The following is a 26,120-nucleotide window of genomic DNA, read 5'->3' as shown; positions in this document are numbered from 1 at the left end:
GCAGGGAGCTGCCCTTACGGACCCGATCCGTTCCTGCCCAGCCTGGCACAGGATGCGGCTCTGCTCTCTGCCCGTGCTGGTTTGTGTTCCCTCTGCACTGGAGCCTCCTGGCTCTCCCTGGGGTCTCTGGTGTGTCTCAAAGGCTGGACTTAGAGCTCTCATGGCACAAAGCAGAGCAGGTTGTTGCTGATTCCTGCACTGCTCCTGCCCTGGGGCACTCTGCTGTCTCAGGGTACCTCCCACTGGGGAATTCCCTGCAGCGTGACAGCCACAATCATAACCTGCCACTATTATTATTATTATTATTGTTATTGTTATTATCGTTACTATTTTCTTCACTCCCGAGAGAGTATCCAGGGATTGCCAGCATTTATGTATCCCTTTGTATCTGACCAGTCCTGAGCTCAGGTGCTTCGCAGCCTCAAAGGGGGAAACTCAGGTGCACCAACAGTGGGTGCAGTGGAACCCAAAATGATTGACTGCAACAGTTCATGCTAAATAAGAACATGAGTTCTGTGAGCTTTTGAACTCACACAGTTTCTAATGTCACACAGACATCAAAAACTGTGATTTGATTTGACAGGACCTAGGACTCAGCTGCAGACCTGTACCATCATCCTGTCTGTATGATTTCCTCATGGCTCTCAGATTATCCCAAGGTGTATGGAGGGGAAACATCTGCTCCAGTAAAAATGTACCGTAGCTGGAGCAGGGCAGGGATCTTATCCTGGTGGTTACAGACAGAAGAATTTACTGAGAAATAATTTACCTTGAGAAAGGTGTTAGACCAAATGGCTTTCAAAGGTCTCTCCTAACCAAGATTGCCCTGTAATTCTGTGATTTAAAATATATTTCAGCCTAAAGCTCTTTCAAAAAGCTGGATTTGGAGGGAGGCAAATAAACTCTCTTCAGTTTATTTTTCATACTATTGTTTAAAAATAAGAAACAAACAGGATTATGGAGGCTTCTTCTGTTTTAATATTAAGAAAGCTGGAAGGTGTTTCCTTTTTTAATTCTAGACTTGGCAAACACTGAACAATTGTGCAAAGAAAACTTTAACATTTTTATTTTAATTGAAAAGAACTTTGCAGTTTGGCAAGATGTATGAGTTCAGCAGAAATACTTGCTGAATAGTTCACAGCAGAGGAAATTCCTGTAGCTGAGGGTACTAATCTCATATATTGGATGTACCTTGGCAGGTATCTCCAAGTAAGTCACTGATTTTGAAATATATTGAGAGCTTGAGTCTCATGGAATGTAATACAGCTTTTATATATAATTGCATTTGTTGAACCAGTGTGGACACTAATAAGCAAGGCATAAAAAAAAGCGTTACAGATCTCACTGTGGAGACGTGGCTGGAGCTAAATGCTGGGATATTGGGTCTTCCACTCTGGATTTAATACCACAATTAAATTTAAAAAAAATGAGTAGGGGGTATAATTTCAAAATCATTCTGAATTCCAAAGTTAAATGCCCAAGATGGGCATCAGCCTGAATTCATCAAGTCTAATCCCACTTTCATTTATGCACAAGTGTAAATTTGCTGGTCGTTTATAAGAGGGGTTTTTAGGTGGATAAATACTTGTAGGATGAGGAATGAATTTTGCTGCAGGGTTGTGTGCTGAGCACAGTGCTTGATCTCATGATTTGGTGTGCTGGGATTATGCAACAGTAAATATTTGCAGCGCTGGCTCTGGAGTTTTTTAGCACGAAAATCCTGGGTCTCGTTCCCTCAGATCAGTGCTGTGTTTGTGCAACTCCTGCCATTCAGAAAGAGGTTTCTTTCATTTCCAGGAGACTGTGACAGTGCTAACAGTCTGCCAAATTGTAATGTGAATGAAATATCTAAAGCTTTTTTTTGGAATGCTCAAGAGTGTTACCGATCCAAAGGCTCAGGTCTGGGGGTTATGGTGTCAATTCCCACAGCACTGCCAGTGCTGGGCAAACACCTCACTTCCACATGTGCTGACCTGTTACTGGATTGAAGCCTTTGTACCTGGTTTTCCTACCCATAAAATGACAATTGTGTTATCATTTTTCTGCTTTCTCCCCTTGTGAGGACAACCATCAGCACATTCCGTGGGTTTCTTGCGCAGCGTGGTCTGAGCCCTGGCTGGGTCCTGTAGAAACTTCACCAACTAATAATGAACTCTTGTGGCTGTGTGCCTGCTTTCCTCTCTTGCAGTTTCATCACACTTATAAGGGAGTTACCGGACATTTATTGTTATTTTTGTGCTGAGGACAATAAAAAGAGCAGGTAGAGAAAGCTAGATTGACAGGGTATTTGCAGGGTTTAGTTATTCTTTGGACTGCCAGTAAAACCATTTCTGTAGCCCTTCGGCTCTGCCTCCTGCACAGGAACTGGGGCTGTTCTGCTCGTGCCTCGTGACTGGGCTGCTCCAGAGGTACCTGGTGTTCACTGGCTGCTGTGGGGAGTAATTTATTGAATGATTATTAGACTGGATGGAATAAAGACAGCGTTGATTTACCCTTCCCTGACACAATGTGGTGAATGATGCCTGCGTTTACCACGTCAGGAGATGCTCAGAATCCTGGTTCTGAACTGAAATGCTGACTCGGTGGGTAATTATGTTTTAAATTTATATTATGTTAAGAGGTTTGCTAATTTTTGCTCACTTTTGAATTGAGTTATTTGGGAAAAGTGCTATCAACAGCTGGAAAATCGTATAGTGAATAATTTATTTGACAATAGCAAAAAAAAAGTCAAATAATTCAGCAAATATTTCTCAACCAGCACTACTGATGTCAAGCTCCAGAGAGATGGATCAATTTTTTAAAATAACTTTATTACATGATTAGCAGACTCATTTCTTGGTGATTTTTCTTGCTAGTTGGTTCACTTCATATGGTGATTCCCGAAGAAAAATGGCTTTTCAGCCTACCTATCCTGAATTTTTAATAGTAAGATGACAATGAATAAAATGAAATTTTAATGTAGTGCTGTATGTATCACCTTCTCTTGATATATCAGCGGTGAATAATGATCTTTGCTGTGGCATAGTACTCCAGGTGCTACAGATACTGGGTTTTAGAATGCCCTCTCTGACCTTGGGACGGTCTGAGTCCCAAGTCTCACTTTCTTGTCTAAAATATTTTAGTTTTTATTATTTGTGTGGGTTGGGTGATGTGTAGAGGATGATCTGGCAGCGTGCTGGCAGCCCACGGGGCAGGTATTGCACCATATTGTTGGGTTTGGTTTCATAAAATTCCAGCTTTTTGGGTAAACTCAGACATGTTATTTTTAACTGCCAGGGAAGGCTGGGAATGCTGCTCACTGTGCCAGCCAGATTCCCACCCACTGGCTGGATCTGGGAGAACAGACCTGGATGTGGTGAGCTCACACTCTGGAGCTGAGCCACCCCTCGGCTGCTGGCGGGCACCATCACACTGTTATGCTTGTTTAAACTCAGGTTTAAAGTAAAGTTCTTGCAATATTTGATTTTTTTACCATAATTCCTGGTTAAGGAATAAAATAGTCCACAGAAGATCTGCGGTTGTTATCCAGTATAAAAACTTCCTGCAAAAAAAGCCGAAAAATATTCGTGGATTGCACTCTAGCTCGGAAACCAGAAGGAAAAGTCAGTCGGATTCATTAAAATAAAAAACGTCTCTTTGCCTGTAAGAATACTGTGAGGGCTTTTAGCTTGTGGTACATGGGAGTGGTAGAAGGATGTGACCAGAGAAGCTTCCAAAGGGTGCCCAGGCGCAGTGGCACCCTTTCCTCAGCCCTGTCTTCCCAGGTTGTACCAGACATCCCAGATCTTTCCACGTGGCAGCAGAGGAGTTCGTGTGCTGCGTTTCAGAGCAGACCTGCCCTGCAGACCTCAAGGCAGCGTGTTCTGATGGCTGCAGTTACAGAACAAACGCACCAGAAACCACTGAAAAAGAGCTGAAACGTGCAGGTGACGTTTGCAGCATCACACCTCTCACAGGGGGGGTTTAAATCACCTCTCACAGGGGAGGTTTAAATCCCCGCTGCCCAGACTGGGGAAGGTTTTGAGCCAAGCCCCAGCTGGTTGGGAGGCGATGAGCACCAAGGAGAAGCGCAGCTGGCTCAGCCTCGCAGGACCCAGAGTGCTCCTGCCTCGGTCTGCGCCCTCCCTGCCTCGGGTGGCAGCACTGGGGGCTCCTTGCAGGGTCCCACATCCTTTACTTGCACAGCCCGTGCACATAATTCCGAGGGTGCTGTCAGACATGCTAAGCAGAAGGAGTTTATTGCATTGCAAGGAGCTGTTTATTCCGCAGAGATGTGATCTCTGCCTCCCTGGCAGGTGTGGAGAGGAATGCAAATGTCCCTCCTGCCACAACAGTTTGACTCGGATGCAAAGGCTTCTTAAGACAAACAAAAACCCCTCACAAATGAAAGTATTCTCTCTCCTGAGACCAGAGTCGTGGGTATTTTTTAAGAATTCAGCAAAGACTAGACAGACAATCTTTTCTTGGTGAAGATAAACTAAAAGATTATCAGGATTCTCTCCTGACTACTTTAAATATAGATGGATATATATAAATATATTCCTTCTGGTACAGGAGATTTTTCACTCAGTGATTTCTTTTCTCTTAATATCTTCTAGTTTCCTCCTCCTTTTTTCCCCTACCCAAAATCTGTTTAGGTGTGAAGACAGTTTGTTGCTGGGCCGCATGTTCCCAGGAGCACTGCAAAAAAATGGATAAAATCCACTTTATTTAAAGATTTCTGGCATTTGTGGGGATCTGCTGCTCTAGGGGAGCGTAAGTGTAGTGCCCATGTGCTGTAGGGGAGCTCGAGGACTGGGGAGAGAAGGGAAGGAGGTACCAAACAGCAAATATTCTGGAGGAAGGGCTGATTCTCCAGTGATCCTTTGATTTCCTTTCCACCTCCTCATTTTTGCTTAGGAAACAAGTACTGTTTAGTGATAATATCAAGAGTAATGGCTTACAGTTCCAGAAGAGAGGAGCAGAGAAGGTTTGTAAAATCCTTTTAGTGAAATTGTTTGCGTTCTGGAGAAAATACCATAGGAAAAGATGTCTTTTTTCTTTTTAAACAGAATCTGTGTCAGAAAAGAAATGTTTAAAAAAATACAGAGCTTTGCTACAACATGCCAAAGCTTTGGGTTTTTATGCATTTATCCTACATCTCCTGTTGGTTGATGCTGTTTCCTCCCACACAGGGAAGGACTGTCGAACACTCGGTGCCAGTGCTGGCCCTGGGCAGGGGCAGGGCAGTGCCAGCAGGGCTCCGAGCCCTCCTGCAGCACAGCTGGGAGCTGGCCATGGCTGTGTCTGTGTGACAGCTCAGCACGTGGCCTTACTTTTACCCAAAAATTACCTTCTTTCTGAAATGCAGCGTTGTTCCACTTTGTGGTGCATAAATCACCTCATCCCCTCTTTTTATGGGAAAGTAATTTTCAGTTTAATTTTCTCTCATGTGAAATGGGAGTAATGGTTTTCACAAACTCCTTCAGGCCTCCTTGGGCCAGCTGTGCTGCTGTCACTCTTCTCTCAAGCTGGAAAGTTTTCCCAGTTGTCCCTGGACACATTTCTTCCTTTTCTGAGCTCTGCTTTTCCACCTCTTGCCCTGGCCCATGCAGCATTTCAGGCCACAGACTCCTGTGGTGCCCTGCAGGAGATGTGCTGGGCACGTTTGTGGAGGTACAGGAGAATAAAATTACCTTTTCTCTCCCTCCCGAAGGCTCTTTCATTAACTGTCCTGTGATACGTCCTATTTTGCATATTAATGGCTGTAGGCTGCTCGTGTCCATTACAGCCTTCTGCAGACAGTGGTGAAACTTTATGCAGTTTATTGTGAGAACATTCCAGGGGTCACTGGGGGAGGTTCAGAACGAGTCTCGTGTTGGAGCATTACACAGAGATCAAAGCTGATAGCACAGCTGGGCAAGTCACCAGTGGGATCCTTGATCTGAGCAGCACTGCCAGCATCCAGGAGCTGTTCCTGGATTTACAAGGGCTCTCCTTGAAAGCTGTGGCTTGCAGGGCGGGACATCCCTGAGGAGGAGTGGCTGGTTCTGTCCCTGAAGAAATGGGATGTCACGGCAGAGGCATCAGCACTTGGCCAAGGGCTTGGGCACTCCCAGAGGCACTCCCAGGCTGAAAGGGCAGAAGAGAGACTTTATAAAAAAGTATTTTGCCTGTGTCAGGGATGTGTCAGAAGCAGCAGGTGCAGGATGGCCCTGTGGGGGTAGGAAATACTCCCCTAGAGACAGGACAGGGTTTCCCATTGTTCTTAATTTGTAAGAGCTGCTTGATCTCTTGTTAGGAAATAAAAGGCAGATCAAGAAATACAGCACAAAACTGTCTGTGCCGTCCTGGCTGGCAGAAGGAAAGACCTGACTACTCCATTCCAGTGAAGTTTTGGGGTTTTTTAAAATCATCCTTGTCTTCAGTTTGGGCTGAGATGCTTTAAAGCTGTGTCTGCATGACACAGAGCTCAGCAGGACCCTGCTCACGAGGAGAACTGCAATGAACTCCATTGCAGTTTAACTCTCAGCTATAAACAGCAACACCCAGGTGAGGGATTTGACTTTAAATTGGCACCAAGAACCGTTTTACTTCGACCACTCTTCAACTCAGCCTGAATTGCTGTTGTGAACCTTTATGTTTGTCCATCCTAAACTTCCTAACCACGTCGCCTCCCCTATTGCACCTAACGGTGTTGCTGCACCCTGGACAGCAGTAATGGGTTTAGTGTTAGCAGAGACAAGCTGCCAACAAGCTGCTGCTTTGTGGTGACCATAAAGTGGATGTCCACCTTGAGGAGGATTGGGCACTGCATCATTTTGAGGAGCAGTGCCTGAGTACCCAGCAGAAACATCCTTGTAATGAGCAGCCTTGACTTTAACAGAAAAGCCACAAATATTTTTATGTGACTGAACTCCATGGGTGAACATTACTTGTCCACATTTCTCCATTTATGTTTTTTACCTGTATTTTCTGAAAGGTAACTTTTTTGCCCTATTTCTGTTTTGAAAAATCTGTTGCCAAATGCAGCTTAGGAAGGTGTAGATTGGGAAACAGATCCATGGGGCTTGCACATGGGAGGGCTGACACAGTTAGTGATGAGTAAAGTAATTGAGCCCAGTTCCTGACCTGGTGCTGACACCCTGGGTCTGATCATAGGTCATGCAATACTTTCACATTTTAAACACATCTTTAGTGGCAGTAATGAGATTCTTACGGATTTTTGTGGTGCTTTGTAATCTCCTCTTTTGGAGGTGTTTAGTATTTTTAAGAGGATCTAGGTCAAATAATTTCTATCAAAATCGCATTTGGTAGCTGGTAGCAAGGTGTGGGGTTTTGCTACAAGAAATGCTTCATTAAAATACCTGCTTTGAAGGAGAAACTAAAAGAAATATTTCTGTGCCTTTGGGTTCCTGTAGCTGTGCCAGTGGGAGCTGTAGTTCATGAATGTGCTCCACTTCTCCCTCCCTGTCTTTTCCACCGCCTTTTGCTCCCTCCTTTGTTTTACTCTGTCCTAATCACTTCTTTTCCCCTCCTCTCCAACATACCTGGAAAAGATTAAGAGGTTTTCCTTTTTTTGACAGTGTTTTGGTGGTTCCAAAGCCTGGCACTGCACCCTCAGTGCCCCCTGTCCCTCGCTGCTGTTCCAGGGCACATCCTGTGACAGCACCAATCCTGCAGAGCCGGGCACAGGGAGCGTCACACACCAAGGCAATAATGCAGAGAGGCACTCTGAACAGAATCCCAGCCCCAAGGTTCATTATATGAAGATTCAATTAGCTCTTTAAACACAGGAACTGGGATAGAACACACTGTACAGACCAGGCTCACTGCCAGGGATTTATAGGCAATGCAGTGCCCATTCCTGCTCACACAATTAAGGTAACTGAGATTCAATAGTCACAGCTGCAGAAAGCAGCTTCTGATCTTACCTAGGTCAGCATGAAATAAGACTGCTTTCAGTGCTGGTTTGGAAATCATGCTCCTTTTTTTCATGACATGAAGAAATGAGAAATTGAACACAATGTGTTCCATTTTGGAAACAGAGAGGCTCCCTTTAAATTCCATCCAGGAGAGAAAGAACACAGTGCATTCACTAAAATGCAAACCTTAAAGATGATCAGATCAACCTCTTCAAGAAGTAGCATTGGATAAAGCTCTGGATTTAGCCAGCACAACAGAAATCTCTGAGTATCCAGGGAAGAGTCCCAATCTGGGGCTGTTGTCATAACTGGTCTTCATCAAAGTGTATCCTTAGTTTTAGCTCTTTTTCCACATCAGCTGGGAAACCTGCTGCAGTTTGGGTGCATTTTGGGATTCTCTAATCAGTTGCTGAAATGTTCCCTCCTTTTCTAGTTGTGCTCTCCAGCAGAAACGGCTTGTGACACTTCAGTGCTGTGCCAGTCTTCCTCTCCTTGAGCATTGTCCCACAGACAGGAATTCTGCTCTTTCCCTTCCCCTCCACACAAACGCTGAAGGTGGTTCAGCGTTCAGTGCCCCAGGAGTAGCTGTCATTCTTGGTGTCCCCAGGATTTGTGCACTAAGAACTTCCACATTCCTCTACAGCTTTACAGGAAATCGAGTATTTCCTTGTCTCTCTCGATGCCACTGGCCTAAGGAGCTCACCTGGCCAAGACACACAATGGAATCTTCACTACACTTCCATGCAGGTAGTGGTTTTATATCAAACTTCGCAGGAATTGCATCAGTTCCCTTTCCCATCTTCCCTCTTTACATTTCTGCTGTGGGGTATCCTCTGACACGAGCCATGGAACCCACAGAAGGACAGCTCATAAAGCCACCGTGGCTGCGGGAAGGTGCCCCCAGTGCCCCCAGTGCTGCCACAGCGTCACATCCAGTCAGGCTTCGCTCTTCTCTGGTGTTTCTCGCTGAAGGATCCTGGCAGGATTGGCTGATACTAAACAACCTGGTTTTGTAACTCTGTCACAACAAGCTCCATTATCTATAATTCCTAGTTTAGCAAAGGACAAAAGGAGCTTCACACTGACATTCACAGCAAGGTAGCAGTATAGCTAAAAATTAATTCCAAGTTTTCCAGTCCTCTGCTTCCTGCTGCCCTTGTTCATGGACCCCATTCCGAGCTTTGACCTTTCTTCCATGCCTCTCTTTTTAAAAAACAGAAAATACTTTTGATGCAGTGCTTTCCTGTTTCAAGGAGTGATTCCCTTTCGATTTGTCCATGTGCTGCTTTCATTGCAGGAAATGCAATGTGCTCATTTAGAGGGAGAATCTGGGAGTCAGTTTGGGCTGTGGTTTTAGCCTCTGTTTTGCCTTTGATCTGGTTGTGGTCCTCCACCCATGAAATGGAGCAGTGCACAATGATCCATGTCACAAAGTGTTACTAAGCCACTTGAATTGGTGGGAAATACCCTGCAATCTTAAGACAAGTGCAAATGATTAATTCATTATTGAATCCATCATGCCACCAAATCCTCTCTTTGAAGGGGCCTTAATCCAAGGTTTTATTAATATAAAAGCAATCATATTCCTGGCTTATCAGTCATGTGAATGGAACATTTCTTTTCCTTTCTTTGCTGCAGTGCGGATGGTCCTTCCTCTGAAGTCATGCAGATTGACTTTGAAATTGAAGACCTGACTGACCTACCTGAGACCCAGCTCATCACCTGGCAGGTGGAATATCCTGGAGACACCACATCTGATCTGGGAATCTCCAAGATCTACGTAAGCCAGAAGGACCTGGTAGGAGTTCTCCCTTTGGCTATGGTAAGGAATTGTTTGGCATTTTGCAGGGTTTTAGTTCTGCTTTACAGCTGCAGTGTCTGACAGGTGCAAATGATCAGCTGAAAGGGGAGGGAGGGGCAGAAGGAAACACCTTGAGAATCGGACCCTGGCTTCTGAGGGGAGAGCACAGCTTCCCATTGGAGGCAAAGTCCTGCTGTTTCACTGATGCACTGATTTTTTGGGGGCAGAAGCTGAGTTCACAGCATTTCCATTGCTCAGAACTCCCTCTGGATGCAGCAAGAGCTGTACCTGGACACTCAGTTCATTGTGGTACATGTCTGACATGAATCAAGAGTACTCTTACATTGGTCTAGGCTTCCTGAATGACAGTTTGTCCAGGTTTTGAGTTCTGACTCCATATGCATTTGAGAGTGAGAAAAGAAATGAAAGGAATGGCATGAATTCTGAGTCATTTTTAATTACCTGGGGAGCACAAAATGCAGGGCGTAGCCAAGTGTCTGTTCCCCAGAAATGCATTCAAACAGGTTGCGTAATGGTGAAAACTGCAGGGCTTGAAAATTGCCTGATCCTTTAGCCTTGTTCTTATCTAAAAAAACCTGTTAGATACCCAAATTTCCAGTACAAACAGAAATTTGTGCATTTCCTCCTTTGTCCCTTTCACATTTCTTCGTTGTTGGGGATGAAGCATACTTGTGTATGGTCTGGCTGGGCCTCGTTTCTGTTCTTAGGTGATCTGTCAGAGAAGACTGCCACATTATTATTTAGTGCCGAAAGAAAAACAAAAATCAATCTCAGAGCATTTAAAAAAATGTAACCTGGATGTTTGCCTGGTGATAGTAAGTTAATTATGCCATTACTGAATACTGAAGGTGTTTTCTGCCCCTCCAGACTCACAGAACTGGCTATTCTTGTTGCTTATATTTACCAACTTCGGAACTACTCAGGTGTTGTGATTCTTTGTTTTACCCAAACCATGTTTTTCTCTTGTGGTGGCTCATGCCTTCATTGCCACGGTGCGTCTCACAGCTGTACCTGTGGCTGTCTCTCAAATGAGAGTCGTGTCACCCCTTTGCATGGCCCTTCCCATGGGCTGCTTCCTCCTGCTGAGCACTGGGAGGTCTCTGCTGGTGCGTTGGTAAGAGGAGAGGCTTTCAGAGATTCACAGAATATTCTGGGTCGGGGGGGACCCACGAGGGACATCGAGTCCAACTCTTTCCTCAGCTGGGCCCTGGAGTGCAGCCATACAAGTTCTGGGCTGGTGAGGGTTAAGGCTGTAGAACGATCTGATTTACGTAATCTGAGATGTTGGGGGTTCTATTCTCTCCATACATAATTGAAAAGATAAAAGGTTCCTTCCCCAGTGGTTCCAGTGGTGGCAGAAAACCACAGTTCTGCTCGTGTGTGCCCACGATCCGTGATCGCTTTATTATCGGGTGATATAGTGGCAAAATATAGCTCATAAGGACAAAAGTGGATTCTGCTGGCAGTTGCTACAAATCAGCTCACTCTCTTAATTTCCATTAAAGATGAAGAAAAGCCCATTTTCCAGCAGCACAGAATTGTGTGCTCAAAGGTCACATGCAGTCTATAAAGTCATCAGGAGATGGCATTTTGCAAGGCAACAGGTGTGGGGATGATGGGGAGGAGAGAAGGCAAAGATAAATGGCAGCAGTCCCTGGATCCCTGACAGACTGGGAATAGTTCTAACCTTCTTTGCATTACCTGGAGTGTCAGGGAAGAAACTCCAGGGTATTACAAACCTGCAGATCTTTGTCATGGTTCACTTTGTGCTGAGGAAATGATGATTCAGGTGCAGACCTTTCAAGGTGTCTAACTTTGAATAGTTTGATGCTTCAGTTTTCCCTGTGGTCTTTGCAAAGCCGGCTTGTAACTTGCAAACTTAAAATAAAATTTAAAAAAAAATTCTCCTCCTCCATTTAGAAAGAAGCACAATGAAAATAATGTGTTGTTATTTTTCTGGCTTTGGATACAGGGTAATTTGGGTTAGTTTTTTACTGGTCTTAGCAGAAATGTAATTTCATGTATAGAAGCACCAAACAGAAGTGCTCTTGAACATTTCAATTACAGCTTAATCTTTCCAAAGAACAATTTGAATGCTTTCCCATTAGGCAGAGCTTTGGTTTTTTAAGAGACTCGCACGTGCCGCCTCTGCACCACCTTTGCATCCCATAGTCTTTCCTGCTCTCTGTCATGGATTTGTAAATTGTAAAGCAAAAGATTGGCCAGTTTAGATGTTCCTGATTTCCTGAGTTACAAAATACTGCAATGGAAACTTTGAGATGTACCCATTGGCATCGGGACCCAGTGGCAATGCCCACCTGCTGCTGCAGTTGTTGGGACACTGCTGTACTCACTTTTCTCCAATGCTTTTTTTATTCCTATGGCATACTGGCGTTCCATAGTGTGTGTCCCTGCAATAATGGCAACACAGGATAAGATGTTGGTCCCAGGGTTGATAAATTCATTATTAGAGTAGTGAGTTAACTTTACTTTCTCCTATAATTCAGGAAGAAGTGTATGCAGGATGCTCAGTGTCCCTTCAGAAATTTCTTGAAAAGGTTGAAGGTTCATGACCTTCAGATTTTGATAAATTGTTGTCCATATACATCTTCTAGATTTCCAAATCAGCAAGTTAATACTAGAGTATTATATGTAATATATTATGTATACTAGATGGGATTTGCGACTTAATTAATGGCCCTTTGGTGAGGTTGCAGTCTGCTTGGCAGAGGCAAGAACTCCAAAGACAACCTTCCATCCCTCCCAGCTGTACTTCAGCAGGCACAGGTGGATGGTGAACAGTGAATTACAGCTTGTTTCAGCTGCTGAGCTCCCATTGTCTCTGGTTTTGGCCCATTATTTATCATCCTTAAGCACTGCAACATCGTCCTCCAAGACACTCAAGTGAGGGGTGAGAGAGAGATTTAAATCAAAGGTAGAAAAAACCTCTGAGAAGAGACTCCTGATTTGTGAGAGGCTTTACCAGGGCCAGTGACCAACAGCCAGCCCCCATTTGCAGCACGCAGGTTTCAGTGGGGGCACAGAATTGTCCCCCCTGCTCTGGATGTCCCCAGAGCCCCAGCGAGGGTGGCTGTCCCTGCTCGGCTCTGTCCTGCACAGGAAAGGTCCTGGGCACAGGGCAGCCTGAGCTGTTTGTAACCTGCTCATGGAGGGGGTTTGAACAAACTTGGGTGAGCTGTTAGGGAGAAGGATCCCCCTTATCCTTCATCTCCTGGAGGTCAGTAATCCCCAGGGAAGGATGGTGGTGGAGTGAAATAACCTTTTACAGCAGTGCAGGCATTTTTGCAATGTCCCCCCAGCTGAGACTGTGTGAAACACAGGGGAACATTTGTTTTATGAGGTCAGGTACATAAGGCAGCTGTGAAGAGTAAAGGTCTTTATTTGTCGACTAGAGATCTGGTATAATGCATAGCATGTAACAAACTCCATGTTTAAGGTGGTATGTGGTTAAAAGCTCTGGTTTGGTATGTCCTAGCAATTATCAAAGCAAGGCTGACCCTAAACCCATTCTCCTCTTGCTAAGGAACATGCTCCTGTCCTCAGACCCATTAGACACATTTTGGCTTCTGAGAAGTCCTATTTCTGGCAGTCATATTAAATAAATTTTATCCAAAACCTCAACGCCAATTTAACATTATTCCTTTTAGATAATTCATTGTTTCAACCTGTTCCTGATGTTATTTTTAAAACTTTAATGAATATGTTGACAGGAAGTAAACTGTTCTACTTGCCATCAGCATAAGAAGCTGTTTAAGTAGACCAGATAAATAAATAAAATCAATTGTAAAGAGGCTATTTATTATAAAGGAAACTTTTTTGGTATTAAAAGTATTTCTAATAATTACAGGGATCAGCTGTCATGGCAGTGGCTGTCACTGATGGATTTTAGAAATACCTAGAGTCTGAATGCCCTTGTAAATACAAGTATGTGAAAATTTCACTGTTAAATAGTGCTGTTCATGTTCTGGTAGAGACTGGGTATGCAGCTCAGGCTTAGCTACCAGAACTCTCAGTGGGCTGCTGGAATGGGCTGTTGGGGGCTGTTCCAGCCTCCTCTCCTCATCCACCATCTGAGCTGGCAGTCAGGGTGCTTTTGGATAAAGTCAGTGCTTTCCTGAAAGGTGAATCTCCCCCCTCGTGACTGATGTAGAGGAACAAATCGACTTCAGGGGGAATCTGCTTTTGGTTGGGACTGGGCTGGGTTCTGCCTGGCAGCTGAGGGGTGCAGGATCACATCAGCCAGAATCCTCTGTCCTACTCCAATTCAATGAGGGAATATTTCTAAAGACTCCCACTGACAGCTTTATGAAAAAGAAAAAGATGTCTAGAGAGTAGATAAAAGCTTTTACCTTCCTAATTCATAGCTTTTAAATTGCAATTACAGTATTCGGCAAGTTTTCAAATATTTAATTAAAATGTTACCATGGTCTGAAAAGGAGCCTTTTTAAATCAAAATGATTAGTGAATCACAGATGAGATCTACTCCTAAGAAAGGGAGAAACCCTTGGATCATTGTGCAATTTCCAGCAACCATTTTCTTTTCAGAAATATATCCTCTTGCTTCCTGAAATTAGACAGGTCAAGGACTTACAATTTCATACCATAAAAGAGGCTTGCCATTCTCCCAGTAATACGTCTCAGCACCCACCAGTCCTGATTTTCAGTCACCTTTCTTGAAAATAGACATCCCAGATGATGTCAGAATACCAGATAATGTCTCTTGTCATTGTTGTCCAAGTGTTTATGCCCTGGAAATGTTTTGTTCTGCATCTCAAAAGATGCATGCCAGGATTTGGTTCTGTTTTCTACGGGGGTTTGTTTAGTTGGTCAGAGCTTGTTCTCTACAATGGCAAATACTTGCCCTGTGATTCAATGTTATATCCAGATCTTTCTGCTGCTCTGTTGTTTCAGGCTGAACACCTCTTACTGAAATTCTGTCAGTCCCCATGATTAAACTTCTCAATGTGTGTGACTGCATTTCATTCCATTTCTTTTTTCTGAATCCTTGGGTTTATCTGTTGTTTCTATTTAATAGTTCAAACTTCTGTACTGACAATGCCTTCCCCACTGCTGCTGTTAGCAGATTTTAGTAGTTGTCTGTTCCAGGGTCATTACTGACAGCAGTTCAAACATAGATTTTCCCTGGGTGATTTCTGCACTATTGTATCAGTGTAATTCTGGAATATTGCTGTGTCAGCCCAGAGGAACAGATTCTCTCACTGACTCTGGGGCTCCCAGCTTTGCCTGGATCCAGAAACCTGCCTTATGGATTGGTTCTCCGTGCTCAGGCAACTTCCCCTGGAAGGAGTTTGTATTCCAGAGCTTGTTAGTCAATTTTTGTGCAGTATGGGAGTCAGATTAGAATCTGTTTCACATCCTGATAACTGCACTCAGCCTGTACAGCTAACAAAAGAAAGTCTTTCATTAACGTGTAAGAATCTGTGGTGCTTCAGGAATTAATTGAATCCCAGCCATCTGAAGCTACGAGACATTTTTCCCATATGTAGATGTTAATTATTTAGGCTCTTTCAGGACTTGTGGCGTTGGTACCTCTCTGTACCCGGGTAACAGACCAGGCACTGGGTACTGCCCTGCGGTGTGACAGCTCTGGTGTGCCCACGAGTCTGTTCAAGCAGTGAACGTCCTCAGCTGCAGTGGGGCTGATCTTCAGGGTTCATTCCCAAGGGGCTTGGCTTGGTCTTCAGCTTCCTGTTACTGCTGCTGCTCACCAAACACTGGCCTCGCTGTGGCAGGCTCCTGTTGTGCCCCTGCTAACACGGTGACAGCTCTGAGGGCACCAGCAGTGGCATTCGGGTTTGTGTACAGGGAGTGAAATGAGAGAATAATACAGGGAGTGAAATGAGAGAATAATACAAGCACTTGGCAATTGAGCACACCCTATCTGCAGAATCCAACAAATGCCATATTCTTTGGATTTTCCCTTCCAGAATTAATGATGACCCTGGGGTCCTTAACATTTGAAATAACAGGCAATAGCTCTTTCCCTGCACAATTAGACATTTTGTTGATGTGTGGAGCATGCACTGGAAGAGAAACTCTGTTCATTGCAACATCACACACACGTTTGGCTACTTAAATTCCCAAGCAGTGAAACCATCAGGCAGATCTCATTGTTCAGTCCAATTCCTTTTCTGCCTCCATTACCACAGGCAGATGGAAAGAGATCTTGATGATGATGTTGCCGAAGACAAGAGGCTGGAAATGTCAGGTTTGTCTCTGGAGCTGCAGTTGGGGCTGACTAATGCTGTAATCACCTGGAACAACAGAAAGCAGCAGCCACCCCAGTTCTGTGTGAGAGGGGCAATGAGTAATGAGGGCTGGGGCTGGCTGCCGGCAGAGCTGCTGACAGCCACACAATTTGATGTGGAACATTGAAAATTGGGTTCCCCAGAGGAGCAGGAACAAGCACAAGGATATTTTTCTTACGAATTAAAGCCAAAGAAAAATGGCTTTGCATAAGAGCTGCTGTTCTTTCTTAAGTGTGAGTTACGTGTGTTTTCTTTGATTAGACATGTGCAGTTGAACTGGGTTTGAAACAAGCCCAATCCTTCAGCCTGACAATCTTTGTGTTGCTCTGAAGCTACAAAATGTAGAAGGCCCAGGAAAACACGGCAGATCTGAATTTAGAGCAGGTTTCACCAGAACTTGTCCCTCCTTTATGTGGATGGACACAAGATTTAGAAATCCTGGCCTGTTTTCACACTGCTGTAAAACCACTGGTATTACAAATGTTCTGAGTTTAAAACAGAAATAATTCGGTGGTGAATCAAGTTTTTCAGAACGATGGTCTCGTAATTATTTTATCATTTTGTGGAGCAAATTTCAGACAGCTGAAAGGGACTCATTTTCAGACAAATGCTCTGAATGATTTTCAAGTCAGGATGTCTTAAGATGTCTCACACTTAGTACCCAGAATGACCAATATTCACTGGAAATATTGTGCCACCTACTTTGGATTGTTCTGCCAACTTCTTTATATCTTTATGTTAATCAGACTCAGTATTAAAGAAATTTCCTAAGGGGCTTTTTTGTTGTTGTTGAAAAAAAGCCAAACCAGGGATGATGTTTACTTACTTTTATTGAAATACAGTCAGATTGGGTTTATAAAAAGCAGATTAGTGCCTTCTGTTCCTCTTTTGTTTCATGTCTGGTTCCACTCACAGGATTTCCTCACACAGCACTGCCATGCAGTGCAGCAGCAAATACTGCAAAATACTCTGTAAAGCTGACTGCTGTATTGTTTTCACTGAAATACAGAAGATCACAGGTTTTCTTCTTGGCTCAGATTTGGCACATGGGGATTCCTTCCCACGGATACTCACTGAGGTGTCACTGTACCCCCTCCCTCCTGCCCAGTGTTCCTGGGGAGCTGTGAGAGCCACAGAGCAGCTGAGGGCAAAGGGAGCTCCAGCTGCTCCAGTGCCCTGCCAGGACAGACTCTGGCCCCTGCAGAGGTGGGGAGCCGCATCCCTGGGGAGCTCTCCGTGTGTGATCATCTCCATGGCAGTGTTTTCCCTGTGTGTTCTAACCTGTGCCTCCCACCCTGTTGCCAAACAAGCCTGGCACACTCTGCCTTCCTCTGCTGCGTGTGCCGTGAGCAGGCAGCTGTGGGAAGCAGACAGAAACAGCCCTCCTGGAGCCTGGGCAGCCCCAGCTCCCTTGGCTCTCTGTGTGCATTGGCTGCTCCAGCCTGGAGCAGCTCAGCTCGGTGGCCCTGCCCTGGCCTCACTCCAGAGCATCGTTATCCTTGGCTTGGGCTCTGGTCTCCCTTGGCTTCCCACCTCTTAACTGACGTGCTTATGGAAAGATTCTTCCCTTTTGGCTAATGAAGGGGATGCTGCCTTAATTGGTTCCCTTCAGATTAGTGATTTGAATAAAACATTGCTGAAGGAGAAGCAGAGTATTTCTCCCTGCTGAAATAGATCATCACCACTGTGGTGCTGCTGGAGCCGAGCAGGCTGGGATCTCTCTTTTCAGCTTCTTGACAGTATTTTTAGATGTTTTTTGTAATTTTGAGGTACCATTTGAGGGCTGGGGGCTTCCTTTTTTTTTTTTTTTTTCCTTTCTTTTTTTTTTTTTTCTTCTGGGGATTTAAGATTTTGAAATTATTTATTTACGAGCCATGAAAATCTCCCCAAAATGGATTTTAACAAGTGTGTAATTGGATAATTTGACAACTGGTAAGCTGAAGCCCCAGAGATCAGGAATTACGTTTCACCACAGAATAGTCGTTCTTCATGTAGAATTAATTAGATTTCCTCTAGATTACAAGTAGTAAGAAGAGTAGTCAATTAAGAGAATTATTCTCTTGACTTTTCCATCCTTCTTCCAGCCAGTGGTATTAAGAATTCCTTTTCCTGTGTGAGATGCCCTCAGAGGCAGGGTGCCAGTAAGAGGACGAGGGGCAGAGGATTAAACAGTGACCAGCACTCAGAAGAAATGGCAGGTGTTGTGTGCAGCTTTGACTCCCTCACCTTCTGAGGGGCTGATGATCCACGGAGCTGGAGAGCTGCTGGTTCCAGAGGGCGAGCAGCCCAGCGGGCCGGGCTCCTGGTGAGAGGAGGGTGATGTTTTCCAGCAGCATTGCTGAGTCAGGCCCAGTTATTCCTCCCCAGCCCAGTCCCAGCTGGGTTGGTACAGATGCCATGGAGCTGCTGCAGAGCTGGGCTGACAACTGCAATAACAATAACAATTCCTTTTTTGTTGGGCCGTTCTGAACCCAGCTCGCTTCCCTGGTTCACTGCCCACGCACAAGGAGCAGTGGCACCATCGCAGAAGGGGTTAAAAATGTGGAGGCAGAAGCCACTTGAGGCAGAATGGCTCTGGCAGAGACAGCTTTGGGGCAAAATACTGGCAGTAGCCTGAAGGGTCTGTAGGGAGCTTAAAGTGCACGGACAGGGCACGGGCATGGACAAGGCACGGGCACGGACAGGGCACGGACAGGGCACGGACAGGGCATGGACAAGGCACGGGCACGGACAGGGCATGGACAAGGCACGGACAGGGCACGGACAGGGCGTGGACAAGGCACGGACAGGGCATGGACAAGGCACGGACAGGGCACGGACAGCGTGGAAAACAGGGAGGGAGTGTGGGACGCAGCCGCTCTGGCCAGTGCCCCCGGGAGCAGCGCCTGGGCACGGCAGGGTCACCTCGGTGGGTCTGTGCTGCCTTGGGGTGTGGTCAGTGAATTTGACAATCTGGATTTCTGTGCAGGATGTGCCAGAAACCCAAAGCAATTTCCTGATCCTGTGCCTCCTCTCTCTCTCTCTCCCAGCCTGGCTTTGTGTGGGGTAGCAAAGAGCACGGGAGGGTCGCAGAGGGATGATGGTGTTTGGACAGGCAGGGATGAGGCAGAGCAGCTGGATGGGATTCACGTGGATGTTTGAGTCATCTTGGACCTCCTGAGGCTCCGTCTGGTGTCAGCACCTTCCCCTGTGCCTGGGGAGGAATTCGGTCTCTGGACTGTACAGAGATGTATTTTTAGGAGCTACCAAGTGTTGTCAGGAGGAGCAGCACAAGCACAGGGCCTCCAGAGCGTGGTCCTGCTCACCTTGGCAGAAGGGCAGTAGAGACCTGCCTGGAGGGAGATGACATGGACCCAAATCACCCAGAATAAGGATGTCAGAATTTAATGTTTCCTGAATGCAGAGAAAATAGATTTTGTAACAGGACCTTTGTTTCACTTTTATTGTGACCTTCAAAGAAGGGATGAGGAAAAAGTAAAGCAGGAAATCTGTACAGCTGAGATTTTGGAATACCTAATGTTGTTTTATAATGGCTGATGTCATTTCTAATTGTGAGGAGAATACAAAAAACCCAACAACATCAAAATGTGGAAAGTGTTCATTTTAAAAAGCTTGACATTTAAAGAGACTAAATTATAGGCATATAAGAAATGTAAATGTGAAATAAAAAAAGTCTGGTTCTTTTTCATACCATTTACTACTAGTTCTATCATAAAATAACAGAATCACTACCCTGGAGTGGGATTCTGCAAAATTACTCCCCTGGAGATACAGCAGTCACAGTTCAAAGTGACTTTTTTCTGCAATGCTGAACTTCTATTTCCTAAACCCACCAGCTCCAAACAGAGGGAATGTCAATATTTAAACCACTCTATACCTTGCCTGAAAATCACTCCTGACAATTTGAAAATAACTTGCCGGACTTTCAAATGTTCCAACTGGCAGTAAAACCCAATAATTGTTAACTTATATAGAAAACTAGTGCAGTTTCATAAAGAAAGGCAATACATTATAGTGATGAGATTTTGCGTTGCAATTCATGGTAAAAATTCCAAATTCTGGTTGTATTATTTGTGAGGCAAACCAGCTTTGATTTTAAAAATAATTGTCCCTGTTCCAGTGGAATCAAGGTGTGTTGTTTTCACATGTGTATTATCTCTTTGATCTTAAAAAGATGTCAGGAAATGGAGTTAAGTTTCCTTGTCAGAAGTGGGTACAATCTAATATATGCATAGAGCTCTTTTCTGATAAGATGATAACAGGAACCACTAAAAAAAGTAAAAAGCTTAGACATGAGGGGGAAAACAAAGCATTTCAACATTTAAAACAGAGAGGAAAAAAGCTGAACATATGTAAAAATATGTAAAAGTATACGTCTAATTTTGTCATAAACAGGAGCAGAAAAGAACAGATCTGTGCTGCAGCTGGCATCCAGGAAACCAAAGCTCTCCTTCTTTGGGGGCTTGGTTGAGCAGATGCAGGTTGAGCAGTAAAAGCCAGTATCAAATTTTATAGTTTATGGATGTGGGTTTTATTCTGTGGTCTGTCAAATGATTTATTAATTTCTTATTGTAAAAAACGTCAGTTTTTTAGACTTGGCTGTCAGCTTTGTCTCTGTCCCTCAGCTTCTATAGCATGAGTGGAAAGTCTTAAGGAGAAAGAAAAAGTTGAGTTATGTTCATCTTTTAATTTCCCTTTCCCATATTAAAGTGGGAAGAATACACAGAATGAGAAAGGATGGTGTTGGTATGTAGCCAGACCATGAATGGACTGTTCTGTGAGTTTGAAGATGGGTCCTTTCCTTGCTTCTGTTTTCCTTTCCATCTGTCTGCACACCCTAATTAAATAATACTCGTTCTGAGGAGAGGCTGCTTTAAATCCATAATTGATGTACAGTGTCCACAGCAGCACACTCTGATGTCAGCTGCATGTGCTGGGCTGCAATATAAAGCTAAGAATTATAGATGAGCAGGCTCGAGGAATGGAGAGTGGCTGCCTGCTCAGGTTTGCAAGGGGGCTTGAAGGAGCAATTCAGGACACTGCAATTATGAGACCTGCTCAAGAGGATTCTGGGGTGGGGGAAGCCAAACCCTTCAGTATTTCACAATAGTTCAGCTTTTTCTCACTGTCTGACGTGGAAATGTGGTGATGTCCAGCCTGGCAGGGTTTTGTGTTTTGCTTTTAAAAAATCCCTGTGCTCAGAGGATGCTGATGGCCCCGATCCTGGCCCACCACAGCTGCTCTGTGCTCTCTGCTGCTGTCCTTGTTCTGAGAGGAAAACATAACAGGGTCAGTCGGGGGCAGGAATCTCACCTTTTTCATTTCAGGAGGAAGATCTGCCAAGTTAGCCTCTTCTCATGACATTTAATTTAAAAGTAAGATATGGAAAGAGAAAGGGTTTCCGGGTGGAAGAAGTGATTCTTCTTCCAGGATAAGCTCAGCCCAATGACCCGAGGCAGAGGAAGGCAGTGGGTCTGCAGTGCAGATCAAAGTGCCCATTTCAGGCATCCCAGCAGCTGAGAATGAGCTTCAGTCTTAGGGAAACTGAAGTTTTGTTCATATTTGGGACTGGAAGTCATAAAGACCTGGGTTAATGACTGGAAAAGATTGGGAAATTCCTGCACAAAGTATTTTCCTTTAATTTCCATATGTCCCAATAACCCAGATTAACAGTCCTGGAGGAAGCACCATCAGGGATCTCTTAGGAGATTGAGGAGGCAGATTTTATTGCCTTGTCCACATCTCTAATGGTTTCTTATAGTCCAGAAGAGTACAAAAATTGAGGTAAGAGGAAATGCTTTTCTGCTTCTGATAACATCGCCCAGGGCTATCAATGAAGAACACAATCTGTGGAGAAACTCAGAAAATTCTCGAGTAAAGAAAGAGCTGCAATTGGTTTTCTTGCCTTTGCCATTTATCAGGGGCGTTGAGGTTCCTCTCTGGAGCTCTGTCACCTTTCCCTGCCCTGTCACGAGCAGAGGCTGAATGAAACAGAAGCCTGCACTCTCAGAGACCTTTGAGACCTTGAGAGCTGACCCGATTTCATCACTGGAGTGAATTCCCTCTGGGCATTGCACAGCCTGATAGCCAGGCTGGGTCTGCCTCTGCACTGCCAGCAACCCCTCTGGGTGTTTGCTGCACCCAGGGGTGCTGTGTGACCTCACAAACAGCTGGGCAGCTGCCACCTCTGCCACATCTGGCTGATGGGTGACCTGCCTTGTCCTTGGTGAGCTGGCTGGGAGCCAGTGCCCTCAAGAACCAGATCACCCACTTGGCCATCTCCAGGGCAGAGCAGGTGGTGGTGCTCTGGGCGTGTGTTTGGTTTCTATTAATATCCTTTCCAGATTTATAGAATTTCTTGTTGCTTTCTGGAGTGGCCAGCGTGGAGGCACTTTAAACTTCAATGACTTTTTAATAACTTTTAGTAATGTTTTGGTTCTCCTTCCTGAAAGAGCTTTGTTCAGCCGATCTTAATTGCAAGAGTTGTCGCTGCTGCCGCCTGAAAGCAGTTAGCAAACGTGAATCTTCTGGGCAGAAAAAGACTTAGCAAGGAGCCAAGCTATCAGTAAACCCATAGCACACCGTGGTTGATGTCTGGGGCTGTTTGTCTGTGTCTGTAGGTGCTCGTAGATTAACCAGGTAAAGCTCCTTGTGCTGTTCCCCCAGGGGGGAGGCAGCTTGGTCACTACGAAGCAGTTTGCCTGTACAAGCACAGACAAAGCTCTGCTGTAGAACTGGGATCTCTTTGTTACTTTTCACTCTGCTGAGCAGCACATCTGGCTGAAGGGTGTTGTGCAGGTCTCTACATCCTAGTCCCAGCACTGGACAGTCTTAGAGAAAGTAACAACAAATTTATTCTTAAAATACCCAGGGTATTTGTATGTAGTCACGACAGTGCTATGACATTTAAAACCCAAATTACAAGTGGGGATTTAATGGTGTAAAAGAAGCAGTTTGCTGTCTCTGAGAAACCACCTGACACTTTGGTTGTCCCAGGTTATAGATAAGACCAATTACAGAATTTAAAACTTGGCAGAGAAAAGCACTGATTTGGAAGCACATCTTGGGAACATTAGGTACAGAGTCAGGAGAAGGGACTTGTAATTTCTCTCTGACACTGGCTTTCTACATGTGCCCGAGGAATTCTGGCACAACAGAGTGATTTGTGAACCCAGCTGACCCTTCTGTACATCCCCCTCCTCACCTGTGTCAGACACCATGGCTGGTTCCTGCCTTCTGAAGCAGTACAGGTTTTACTCAAACAACATTTGTCAAACAGTTTGAATCCCTCCAGTAGAAATTTCACAGAGGCTGAAAATGGGAGAAGAATTTGGATGCTCTGATAAACTGAACACACTAATTGTCTTAACTTCATACCTGTCTTCCCACTGCCCTCTGCTGGGAAGCTTATCCAGCCTTCCCGTGGATGGAATTTCATCACACCTCAGTGTTTGCCCTACACCTGTGAACATCTTTGTGGGAACTTTTATCTGGTTTGCAGCATCCCTGACAGAGGAAAGGATGCCCAGTCATGCCCTTTCAAAAGTCACTACTTGCAGTAGAAAATGGGTATTTGCAAAATTCCTTTAGTAATGATAATTCATGCACAGAAAAGATGTTGGGTGGTAGCAAGGAAGAGGAAGGGTAGGAATGCAGCAGCAGCTGAAGTGTGTTCTGTTAGCAGAGTGACATTTAGAATTATCTGCCACTGGACTCTTATCTCCTCCCTTTTTTTTTAATCTTAAATGGATTCAATCAAGAGTTGCTTCATGAACAAATAGCTGGCAGAAAGCATTTAATTTATCTCCTGTTTTTAAAAGTCCTAATGCTAAGAAGCATTGAAGAACAATTGCTTAAGTGATTAGAGCTACTTAGACTCTGATGTTAAATTTACTTCCTAACTATGGAGTAGAGCCCCAGCCTGGGCCTGGTCACCCCCTCCCTTCCAAATCCTCCCCACTGTGGGAGGGCCTGCAGTGCGTTCCCCATTCCTCTTTCCTATCCAAACCAAAAATCACTTCTGAAATCTGTCCCTGTTTTGTTGTTGGGTGTTGGTAGAAGCAGCTTTCTGTGGTATCTGGGCCTTGGTTAGAACAGGCTGATGGCACCCAAACCCATGGAAGGTGTTGGACCCGCAGCTTTGGTGTGGGCTGCAGTTTGATGTTTCACTTCAGGCATTCGACAAATAACTCCAAATGTCAACCTATGAAAAACTCCTGCGGAAAACAAGTGTTAGTCCAGCTGCAGCTAAAGTGAGCCCTTACCTGTCACTGTGTCTCTGAAGGCACTGAAAGAAAACTCTGTTTATGGGCTCTGATTGGTTTTATTTAAAGAAAGACTGATCTCTCCATGGCCAAAGAGCAGCTTTTGTTTTGTTGCTTCTTTTTATGTCTGTCTGATTCTCTTTCCACATCCACTCTCTGCCTTTTGGCTGAAACTCGGGAGAGGAAGGCAGAGTGAACCTGTCACACCCTGCTTGCGTAAATGGTTCATATTTGTTGGAGAAGTCCTCACCATTGAGCAAATGGAATTATTTATGTCACAAGAGGAACACAGGGCTATGTGACTACAATTCTTTATGACTGCAGAAATCACTTGCAGCTGCCCTCGTGTAAGCTGCTCACAAGACATTTGATAAAAGGATTGATTTTCAGAATTCACTGGAAAGAAATGAAAATAAGCTCATTAATAAAGGTATCAGTACAAGAGCTGTGAGTCGCAGGCCTATTGACTTGTTCCTCCTGAACAGACTCACAGGCAGATCATCAGCTTGCTTTTGGAACAGAATCATTCCCATTTCAGAAGTGTTGATGATTGATGCCCTACTTCTGCCCCGGACATCAGCGTACAAGTGTATGAAAAGACCATCAGGTGATCTTCAAAATGATTTTAAAGGATTTATGTTGGGTATTTTTCTTCATGTGGGAGTGTCATTTCTATTGTTTCTTGCTAGAGGCCTTCCATGGGAAAACATGAACTGAGCTTCAGAGGTGTCTGTGTGTTTGCTGTATTTTATTTACTATTTCTAGGACAAAACCAGTAGGATTTAATGTTTTCCTGAATGTCTGCAAAGCACAAAACCTTTAATGCTCCCTTGGCTAGTGAAAGATTTGCTCCTGAGTCACATCTAAAGGGAAAAGGGAGTGTGTGAGGAGGGGAAAGGGAGGGCCAAGGAAAGAAAGACATTTGTCACCTATTAGTTTGATCCAGGTTTATTTAGAGAGTGCTAGAGAAAAGGGAATAAAAAGAAACTCATCCATTTCTATCTATGTGAGTTATATGTTGGTAGCTCTGTCTGGAAGTGCTCAGCAGAGGCAGGGCTGGTGCTGCTGCATTGTAAAGTTAAATGCTGATACTCTGCTCACCAGAGCAGGTTTGGTACTGCCTCGGATGAGATTGAGTTTTACTGCTCTTGCCTGCTAAATATCTCAGCTTGTGGATATTATTATTGATTTGTAGACTGTTTCTTCTCATTTTCTTAAAAATGTGGATTGCCACGTGTGTTTTCAGTTGTAAAGCAAACCCTGCTGTGTATGTAATTTCTGTAACCAGCCTTAGTTACATTGTCAGGTACTTGCAGATGATCTGGGATCAGCGTTTTGGGGATGAGGTTCCTCTGACAGTACCTGTGGGGTGTCATTGAAGGGTTGCAGTTTGGCTGCAAAGGATTTGATGAGCAGAGCAGTGCAGGGCTCAGCCCAGGCAGTCGGGGCTGTTTGGCACATACAAGAGCGAATGCACACGCTGAAGGCTCCAGAGGGCATGAACTGTGACCTGAAAACATCTTGATTGCTTAAATATGGACATCTCTGCATCTTTATTTTATAAAGCAGGAATGAACATGGGCAATGTTTCTCTTGAGCATTGCTGGAGAATAGATTGGAGCAGTCAGAGCATGTGAAGTCCATTTCCAGAGCATATCAATAAATACCCAATTCCGTCTCAGTATTCTCCAGTGCACCAGAGTGAAAGACTCCAACCAAACCCTCTGTTTATGCAGGCAGAATAGGAAATTGTGCTCTGCAATGCCTGGCTGAGGGCACAGGTACCCCCTGCACAAATACTGATGAGCCTATGCAAATGCTGGGTACAAGGAAAAAAGCA

General features: G+C 44.7%; 1 protein-coding gene across 1 annotated transcript in view; it reads left to right on the top strand.

Moving 5' to 3' along the window:
* TMEM132D (transmembrane protein 132D) overlaps positions 1-26,120 on the top strand; it is a 208,292-nt gene that overhangs the window by 115,472 nt on the left and 66,700 nt on the right. Inside the window, exon 4 of the mRNA XM_048322962.1 lies at positions 9,543-9,726. Coding sequence (XP_048178919.1) covers positions 9,543-9,726 — 184 coding nt within the window. The remainder of the gene's footprint in view (positions 1-9,542; positions 9,727-26,120) is intronic.

Source organism: Corvus hawaiiensis, chromosome 18, assembly GCF_020740725.1.
Source record: "Corvus hawaiiensis isolate bCorHaw1 chromosome 18, bCorHaw1.pri.cur, whole genome shotgun sequence".
Taxonomy (NCBI): domain Eukaryota; kingdom Metazoa; phylum Chordata; class Aves; order Passeriformes; family Corvidae; genus Corvus; species Corvus hawaiiensis.
The sequence above is the reverse complement of the archived record's forward strand: the minus strand, read 5'-3'. Positions and strand labels throughout refer to the sequence as shown.